Source organism: Gavialis gangeticus, unplaced genomic scaffold, assembly GCF_001723915.1.
Source record: "Gavialis gangeticus isolate Ggan-Ray unplaced genomic scaffold, GavGan_comp1, whole genome shotgun sequence".
NCBI classification, from domain to species: Eukaryota; Metazoa; Chordata; order Crocodylia; family Gavialidae; genus Gavialis; species Gavialis gangeticus.
Window position 1 is genome coordinate 4,453,647 of NW_017728980.1, and position 10,390 is coordinate 4,464,036.

Consider the following 10,390-nt stretch of genomic DNA (forward strand, 5'->3'; position numbering starts at 1 on the left):
CGTATTGAGAACAAAAGGGCTCAGGATAATTAGTATTTTGGTCACCCAGTATCTTTGGGGGACTGGATAGACAGATACGAAACAGCCAGAAATACTTCAGCTATCCATTAAGTCAGTCTCCCCCCATGTTATTCCAACTTCCTGCCCAGAGAGATTTTCTTACCAGCCATTTTTGGAAAGACTGTGTTATAATATTTCTAAGCCTAACAAACCCTGAACAGACAGGCAGTCATCAACCCAGCTCTGTAGCAAGCAGCAAAGCTCCTCACTTCCTTTGGTAACTGCCTAGCTAATCATCAATCAGCCACTTTTGTGTATCCGTGGGTAGGTATCTCCTTCAGCCCCAGAGGAATTCCACTGTAGCTCAGCACTCCTGGCTGTCAGTGTGCAAGGGGAGCGATGATGCCAAGTTAATGAAAGCTCAGAGGAAATGAAAAGAAACTTGATACTTTGGTGCTGAGTGAGATTACACTTTGGAAAGGAATTATGGGGGGGGGGGTGCGGTCCTGTGTTTTGAACCACATGTTTATCACTGAAGTGCCATCAGTTTCCCTTCTATGGAGTTTTTCTTTGTCTTTTGCTTTGCCTTTTATAGGAGAGCGCTCTTAAATAGTGCGTTTCATCAGTAGATCTTAAGCCACTGAACAGCAGAGGTAGCTATCGCTATACCCATTTTGTGGGCAGGGAAATTGAAGTGTAGAAGGGTCTGAGTGTCAGTCTCTACCTTACTAACTCTCTCTCTCTCACACATGCACACACACGACACAGAGATTCTCGTAGGTTTGGAAAGGACCTCAAGGGTCATCCTGTCCAATCCCCTGCGTGGATGCAGGATTCACTAAACCATCTCAGATAGATGCTGGTCCAACCTCTTCTTGTTTCTCCAGTGAAAGATCCCACAGCTTCCCTGTTCTGTTGTCCGGCTCTTCTTACTGTTAGGAATTTTTTTCTTGAGATCTAATCTAAATCTGCTTTGATGTGCTTTAAACCCATTTCCCCTTGCCCTGCCCTCTGTGGCAAGGGAGCACAATGTCCTTTATGGCAGCCCTTCAAATTTTTGAAAACAGCTATCAGACCCCCTCCTCCCCCGCCCTTAATCTGCTTTCCTCCAAACTAAAATCACCTAGTTCCTTCAGCCCTCCCTCATATGGCTTGCATTTCAGCCCCTTTAGTATCTTAGTTGTTCACCTCTGGATCCTCTCCAGTTTCCCTGGATAGTTTAATCCTAATAAAGTACAGGCTATAAATAAGTGGATGGATGGACAGCTACCTTCCTCAGGGGAAATAAAGGCCCTGTTTATCATTAAGCATCTGCCCCACAGCCACTTTCCAATAGATTGGGACAGGGAACAGCATTTTTAGACTGATTTTTTTCCTCCATCCTTCCACAGGCACCTTCTGTGGCTCCTCTGTTTCAGTGGATTTGCTTGTAAATCTGCCCACTTTGTTTTCTCTTGCTGATGTTCACCTGCTCCCTACAAGTGTCGGTTAGGCATTTTAATTAAATTGATGCAATGCAAGCAGAAAGGAATCTGCAGGAGATTGAGAGCAGGGCCTGCGGAAAGGAGCAGCTGTGATCGTACCAAAATGACTGCCTGTCCCTCTGCTTTGAGCTTCCCCAATCCCCCTTCTTTTCTTTTGTGCAACCTGGCTTTTGCCACTTGGAACTGCTAAAGCTTAGAGAAGGGCACAGGGCAGACACATACAGCATCCCTGCCTCTTGCCCCTGATATTCCAGTCCTGACTGACACACTACACCTCAGCTCAGACCTATGGGATTAGTACTCAGCCAGCCCTGATTAATCCCATACGATTACCGGTGCATGACATTCCTGATTTACACTGCAACCTCCTTCCCCCAGCAGCCCAAACCAGCCTGGAGCAGAGAGCAGTGACTCTGCTCACACCGTACCAGCTGCTGCTTGGGAAAATCAGTCACTGAAGGCACCAATGGTGGCAGAAAGTTGTGAACGGTGTGTGCTGGGGTGTGTGTTAAAGCAAAGCAGATTTGCCTGCACGTTATAATAAGGTGAGGAAAACAATGTATTTGCATTTTTCTTCCACCTTCGCAGCACTTCACAACCCCACGTAACACCATGACCACGTTATTGTTAATATTACAGCACAAATCATTTAATCGCCGTGCTTAAGTTCCCACTGCGTCCATCGCTCTTCAAACGCATAGAAAGTGGACCAAAGAATTTATGATTCCTATTGACAAGACAGAATAAAAGGTGGAATAAGGGCAGTATTATCATCCCCAGTTGATAGCGAGGGGAATTAAGAGATTTACTCCTGGTGACACAGGCAATCTGTGGTTCAGAGGTGAGGACTAAACCCCGCTCTGACCGTCGTGCCAGCATCCTAAACCTGTGTGACTTTAGGGAGCAGTGAAATCTTCCTTGCACCAAGATCAGCATTTGACCTAAATTCTTCATAAGAAAAAAAATCACTGTTCTAAGAAAAGCATTCTTTCTCACTTCTCTTTTTGTGGTGTTTGCAGCACACTCCTGTGTAGGTGTGGGGGGAGCAGGAGGCCTGTTAACGATGGCAGGTAAGGGTTAAAAGCAACCCCTTTAAAACAGTGCCCATCATTCAGCTACAGCCACTGGGTTGGATGTCAACTCTGAGATCCCTTCCCTCCATATCACAGCTCACCCCTGCGTCTGGCATCTGGGTGAAAGCTGAGCGATACAGAGAAGCCTGATAAAAGGCCTTTTTGTAAAATTGATAATGCACTGTCTCACAGCTCCTTCTGCAGCAGCTCTCAGCAGCCTGTCCAAAGGGAGCAAGCAGCTCTGTGCCAAAGTGGCATTTTTATTATCCTGGCCTTGTGTAATCACGGACGGTAAATGCCAGTGAAACAGCATGGTCTGTGCGACTGTCGGAGGCTGTGGCCATCCATAGATCTATTTACTAAGGAAGCACAGTGATACACAGACTAAAGGCTTATTTTCCTTTGGATGCTTGCACATACTTTCCATTAGCCAGCAAGCATGTGTGCATGGTGGGGATCACTGTATATGTATGTAAAGCAGAACCTCAAACTCTCATATCTCCACTCCTTTTTTGCTCTATGTTGTCTGTGATGGAACATTCAGACCTCTAATGACAAAGCAGGTTCCTGGATTTATTCTGTGCCTAAAGTCTCAAAGAAAATGTACATCTCAGTATCCCTCATTTTAGAGATGGGGAATTGAGGCACTCCGAAGAGAAGTGATTTGCTCAAGTTGACAAGAAAGTTACCGACAGAATCAGGAACAGAAACCAGGTTAGTGTATTGACTCCCACTTTGAATACTGGATCGTGCTGCATCTCTTAAGAAGAGTATATAATCCCCGTCATTATGAAGCCTGTAATCAATTATTTTCATTATCAACAAGCAGAGATTTAACCTACAACAGGGGAAATTAAGTTTAAATAGTAGGACAAGTTCTAATTACAGTGGAAGTGACAGGGAAGTTACTCTGTAATAGGTACTCTTTGCATGAAGGGATCATTTTTAAAGTCTCCCCAAGGTTTCTGGGATACTTTCACTTGACCTGTAGTTAAAGAACTAGGCAGCTGATTTCTGCCTGTCCCTCAAGCGGTTTGCTTAAGGCAGGTTTCACTGCACTGCCATTTGCATGAAGCCTCTCCAGGCTGTTTGTCAGGAGTCAGAGTTCCAGGGATTTTGATCTTTTGATTTCTTTGATCCTATTTTATTCTTGTCTGTACTGCACGGTACAGCATCTCATACCTCAGATCTGGGTATCTCGGCTCGTTTCCAGAGTGCCACCAAAAGCAGAATGTAGCATCACATGAATCTTTTACAGGTAAAAATATCAACTTTAATACAGGTCAGGAGGGTTTTTTTTTCTTTTAATGAAATCAGTCCAAACTTATCTATAAAATGGTTACTTGTTCTTTTTGCTGCTTGTGTTGTGGTTTAGGGGTTTTTTTTACATCTTTCCACACATATAAACCTTTGGCCTGAATGAATTAACTTTATACATAGTGAAGTGGACAAACAACAAAGGACAAAATAAAGTCTCTGGGAGGAAGAAGGATATAGTCTCCCCCCTGTTCTTATCAGCACTGAAGTGAATGGAGGGGCGGCCCCTCTCTGCATATACAAGGTATGTTCTCTGCAGACCTACACCTGCAGACCTACACCAGTAAAACTCCACCGTTGTGATTTTGCAACATTTTATACCCACTTTGCCCAGCTATCAGTGGACACATGCTGCAGGCCCTGGAGAATCAAGCCCAGAGTTTGAAGAGATTTGAAGGTGCAGGATACAGAAAACAAGACTAAATGCTGCGTAGCTAAGTACGGTACATGGCAGCATGCCATATCCAGTCATTCTCTTTCATATGAGCAAGGATATAATTGCCACTTATATATTCCTATTCACTGCCAAACCCTTTGACACTGCCATCAAAGCCAGCCCCTTCCTTTCCCCTCCAGTTGTCCTGTTACCCACCCCTGCACTTGATCCTACACCAGGCTGGACACCCCCTTGCAGGCTGTGAAATGGGTCATTTTGGAACATGCAGAAGCAAAGGAGATCTGGGCCTGATGTCCACTGGCTGTAGCTGCAGGACCAGTTTTTTCTCTTCTCAATCTTCTCTTTTTTTATATCTTCCTTCTCTTGGGCCTCATCACATGGGACACTTAGCACGTTCTAGTTAGATCGTAGTAAGCATCACTGTGCTGTATTAAAAGTCAGAATGTGTTACAAGCCGTTGCTCAGTAATGTTTACTGTGACCTCAGCTCAATCTGGGCAGGGTTGGAGCTGACTGTGGCCCCCCTTCCACCCCTGACCCTGACCCCAGCACCAGGCAGCTTGCACGTCTACCCATGAGGATGTGCAATCCCTGTGCCCGGAGTCTGCACCTTCTCCACTGCATGCCCAATACTGCTCAGCCTGGGAGTACCTGCCTCTGGCATGCTGGGGCAAACTGGGCAAACCAGGTCTCTGCTGCTGGCTGGCCACAGGTAGAAGGAGGCATGGGGAGCCAAGCCCAGAAGAGGGTGCGTCTCTTGCTGCTGGATCCACACTTGCTGCTGAATCCACAGACCAAGCCAGGTCTCTGCTGCTTGTAGTCTTGAACTGGCTCCAAAGCAGTGCTGGGACTGAGAGCAACAATCAGCTGATTGTCGGTCCCAGCCCCCACTATGCACTTGAATTCGTATTATCTCTGTGGAGCAGTTCAGTGATGGCTGAACACATGTTAGGTAGTACAATCTGGAGAGATTGCTACATTTAGCATGTGTTTTACTGCTTGAATGTGCAATGCTGACATTTTAAGTGCAGTTAACATGTCCTAAGTGTGCTGTGTGACATGGACTCTGCAGAGGAAGCCGTGATGATGGGGTCAGGGACAGAGTCTGCCTAGATTCTCAGTCTCATGTGTTAACTCCAAAGGCATGCTGCCATCATGACTAAGAGGATGGGTAGGCCACTGGCATCCACACTGGAATAAGACAGAAAATTTGATTCTAGCAATAATCCCAGGCTTCTTCACTGGAAGTAATGATTTGTAATGACTTCTATAGCTTTAATACAAAGGGTAATTCCCTGCTGTTTACCAGACCCGGCTATAGCAGAAACAAAAATTCACGGCCTTATATATATATATATGTTTATCTGTTTCTGCTTCATTCCCATCCACCTTTAATGCTTTTTAATCCTGAAAAGATGAAGCCACTTTGCACAGCCTTAAGCTTTGTCTTTCCCAAGATGCTCTTAATTGTATCTCTGCACCTCTTCCCATTCACAGATGCATAAGAAGATTAAAGACAGAGAGAATGGTAATAGACTTGGTTAGGTTTTAATAGGATTTGCTAAGGACACTGCAGAGAGTGTGCACCATAGAGAGCATTGCCTTTGATACACTGAAGGCTTCTTAGGCAGCTCCCCATGGGAGACTCTTTCTCTGCGCTGAGTTCAAAGACCAGATTCTTGATTTTTTTCAATAGAACAAATATGTTCTGTAAAAAAATAATGCATTATCTATGTCAGGATTTTAAAAATCTTTGGCTTAGTAAAGAGGATGTTGCAGTGTAACCAGAGAAGAGCCACCAGCACTCATCTAGTTTTGTGCTGTTTGTAATTGGCTAGAATGGTTTTGTACAAAACACCTGGGCTTTTAGTAGAGATCGAAGGAGCTAAATTTTCCAAAGTATCTCATGATTTAAGATAAGATGCCTTAGAGCAAGCCTGATTTGCAGAGATTGAGTCCTGAGCAGTTTCTGTAAATCAAATTCTTTGAAGCCCTCTCAACTGGAGCGCCTGGAAAGTTAGGCATCCGAAATCACAAGACCCTTCTGAAACTCTAGGTCAAGGTATTTAGAGTTCCCAGCCTACTTGCAAAGCCTTAGTCTTGCATAAAATGTGCCATAAAAGGAGCTTTGAAAAACATTGAGGAATGAAATCAATAACAAGACACATGCAGACATTTCTATTGTATTCTGTGTCACTTCTAGGGCCATGCACCTCACTATCTTATCTGAATACTCTTTCCTGTATTGGCTTATGCAGTATTACTAAAGTCTTCACTTTCTGGAGACCCAATTCATTCTAAGCAACTGTTTAACATCCCTGCTTTTTTCAGCATCCTAGCCAACCAGTGTCACCATAAAGATGTTCAACAGTTAGGTGCCATTCTCTGGCCTTCCAAAGAGGCATCCAGATATAATGTTAGAAGAGAGGAAGTGGCCCTACCAGAAAGTTTTTCAAATGTAGGATGAACTTCATCCCAGCACTGAATCACTTTGGGACAAAGCCTTTCAACACAGTAATGTTACACAGCATCTTAACACCCCTTTATATAATCAGTCATAGCAGCTCACTCGCTAAAACAGCACTTGTTTTTATCTGACGCTCTTTTCCTGGTATCTTAATCCTTATTTTTCTTTCCCACCCCTAGGCCAACCATGGCTGGAGACTCTAGGATCTTCATGGACCAGGACATGGATATTGGAGTCACATCCAGGGAGTCCAAGAAGATTCATAAACAACCGCGAGACTTTGTCCCTATTGCCACCGACCGAACTCGCCTCCTGACACCAGAAGTCAAGAAGCCACGCCAGCGGTACATGGAGAAAAGTGGCAAGTGCAATGTGCACCATGGAAATGTCCAAGAAACCTATCGGTACCTTAGTGACCTCTTTACTACACTGGTGGACCTCAAATGGCGTTTTAACCTTCTTGTCTTCACCATGGTCTATACCATCACTTGGTTATTTTTTGGCTTCATTTGGTGGCTTATTGCCTACATCCGGGGAGACTTGGACCATCTTGAAGATGAGAACTGGATTCCTTGTGTGGAAAATCTCAGTGGATTTGTCTCTGCATTTCTGTTTTCCATTGAAACTGAGACAACCATTGGGTATGGCTATCGGGTCATCACCGAGAAGTGCCCTGAGGGCATTGTATTGCTCCTGATACAGGCCATCCTGGGCTCCATAGTCAATGCATTCATGGTGGGGTGCATGTTTGTCAAGATCAGCCAACCAAAGAAGAGAGCTGAGACCCTCATGTTTTCCAACAACGCTGTGATTTCTGTGAGGGATGAGAAGCTCTGTCTAATGTTCCGGGTTGGGGACCTCCGGAATTCACACATCGTTGAGGCGTCCATTAGAGCCAAGCTGATTAAGTCCAAACAGACCAAAGAAGGGGAGTTTATCCCCTTGAACCAAACAGACATCAATGTGGGCTTCGACACTGGGGATGACAGGCTGTTCTTGGTGTCGCCACTCATCATCTCGCATGAGATTAATGAGAAGAGCCCCTTCTGGGAGATGTCACGTGCCCAGCTGGAGAAGGAAGAGTTCGAAATTGTGGTCATCTTGGAAGGGATGGTTGAAGCGACAGGTAAGGCTTTACTAAAAGCAAGTATCAGGGAGCAAAAAGGGCACCGAAAGTCCATGTTTGCCGATCATGTGGGTCTTTGTTCCCCTCTTGTGGGTGGTCTATATGAAACACTGGAGTCTCATATAGCCCAAGTGGCTCAACAACTGTCCCAGTTCTATCCCATATTTAAAACAGGCTATAATTGAACTATATTAAATGTTACTTCATTGTAGCTGCTTGGATGTGGCTCCTCTACCTTCAGTCACTACGCTGAGTTGAGAGCACGGAGGGTGGATATTTGCTGCATGTTTTCCCCAGCGTAGCCAGACTAAAGGTCTCAATATCATATTGACGTTCCTGTTTGTGGAAAGTATAATTCTGAGAAAGTTGTAACAATGGGTGTCCAGCTGCAGTTCAGTGGGGGTTGGTGACCAGATGAAAATGGAATATCAATGTAAATATTCCAGTTAGCGAGAACTAGTTAAAACTGGAATAGGCTCTAGGGAGAAACTCTGGAAATATTGCTTAGGCCATTCAGAAGTGAGCTGGAGGGAAGCAGGAGGGAAAACAGAGAAGGAAACAATCAGTTCTGCATTCACCCCAAATGGCCTAATTAAAGAAGGAGCCCAGTAGCCATAATGTCCAGATCTGGATCCAGATTTTGAACATGAGCTCAGGGTGGTTTGGATTTGGAGGCTTGAGATGAGGCTCCAGTCTTGTTTCTTGCTCTATTGTAAAAATGGGAGTTCTGGGTGAGTCGCTTTATGCCAAAGTTAATAGTAAAAAAAAGTCAGCATATGCTAATGTTTATTTATTTATTTGCATGTACATAGTCTATCTCATGACGTACTGCATGTGTGTGACAGGATATCAGACCATCTCACAAACCTCATCACACATTAAGAATAAAATAACCCCTCGGTGCAGATCAGGGATGGCAAATAGATGACTTCTCCTACCACAGCAGCACAACCACCTCTGGCTGGAATGCAACCACCATTGAACAGCATAAAACAATGCTATGTAACAGATACATCAGGTGATATATGGCTGGCCAAGTTTGCTTTCCATGCCAAAATCTCATTGTACATGAATATGTGGTACCAAATCTGCAGTGCTGACTTTCTCAGGGGACTTTGGAAAGGGTGCAGAAAGGCAGGCAAGAGACAGGTTTCATCAGTCTCATCTCATGGCTAGTCAGTGTAGGGTGTCCAGCTCGAAACACCTGAAAAGGAGCCTGATTTTCAAGAGGGCTAAGCACTGTCTCTCTGGAGATCACATCCCTGTAACACCCAGTTGGTTTTGAAAATTTTGGCCCCTTAACAGAATGGGGGACACACAATTTCTACACGCTGGAAAATTCACAAAGCTCTCACAATATTGGGAAGAGAAACCAAAGAAACGAGTGTTGAGTGAGGTGAAGGGAAGTGACTTGCAATGTATAGTTATATGAGAAGCAAACACACTCTTCTAGCTCTGTGATCTCCTTGTCCAAAATAATAGTCCTGAAAACTCAGATGAAAGTCTTTTTTTAACTAACTCCAAAAAGAGAATTAATCCCAGGTGTCGAATCTTTTCAATGTCCTCCCCATGGTCAACAGTATTACTAGCCCCAAATATTCAAAAATCCTGGCATTGGCATAAACACAGCGAGTTGCTTTCTTTTCAATAATCCTTTTTTTTTTATTACTTCTATGTCTGTGAAGGTTTTCTTTTAACTTTTTGGGTGAGCTTGAGTCACATTTTCAAGTTGTTTTGTGAAAATCTGAGAGCTAGAAACTTAGAAATTAAGTTTAGATTTTATTTTTTTTAAAAGCTGAAAGTCTCATAGATTCATACTACTCCATGATTTAAGATGGAAAAATCAGATATTACAAGTTTCCTGACACAGTCTCAAGAGTTGGCAGCCTCATTCAGAGCTAGACCCTGCAATCTCCCTACTTCCCTGTGGCCATTACTCCACATATAATGGAGCAATTATGGTCCAGATTGTGTTCTCCCACAACAGCGTAAGTCGGTGAGTTAATTTAAGGTAGATTCTCTCTGCTGCCTATTGAGTGAAGAGAAAATCTGCAGAGGTAAATCCAGAAGGTCAACTGTGATATCTGTCTGACGGGGTCAGTTGTGAAAGTAGCTGGTTTGAAGTAGTCCTCACCCCTTTGCTTCCACTATAGCCCTTTCCAGGGGGCGTACAAGGTAGAAAAGGGGGATCACAGGGAAACTAGGTCTAGAAACAGAAAGACATCAAAGTAAAAGCACTCTTAAAGGGGCCCTATCAAGGATCTCTAAAGAACGTATCACAGATATGTTCTTTAGCCAGCCCAGCCCAGCTAAACAGCAGGGTTTTACCAGCCCTTCAAATGCAGCAGGCATTTCTATGTGCAGGAGTGCAGGAGCATTACAGACCCCTATGCACGTCCCAAGCACAGCAGGATGGAGTAGCATCTTGGGTGGATAACATCCCCTCAGAACAGATTTCTCAGCTATCCAAAGGCTGTTGTTCCTCTCTCTGTGTCCCGTCCTGTCCGGCCCGCCCCCCCCCGCCACC

General features: G+C 44.4%; 1 protein-coding gene across 2 annotated transcripts in view; it reads left to right on the forward strand.

Annotated features, from left to right (window-relative positions):
- Positions 1–10,390, forward strand: part of KCNJ5 (potassium voltage-gated channel subfamily J member 5) — a 53,976-nt gene that overhangs the window by 4,402 nt on the left and 39,184 nt on the right. The window contains exons 2-3 of one of the 2 annotated variants that reach the window (XM_019509188.1): positions 3,187–3,271; positions 6,917–7,863. In XM_019509188.1, the coding sequence (XP_019364733.1) occupies positions 6,924–7,863 (940 nt within the window). In that variant the 5' untranslated portion in view covers positions 3,187–3,271; positions 6,917–6,923. The remainder of the gene's footprint in view (positions 1–3,186; positions 3,272–6,916; positions 7,864–10,390) is intronic. The other variant, XM_019509180.1, reaches the window with a different exon arrangement.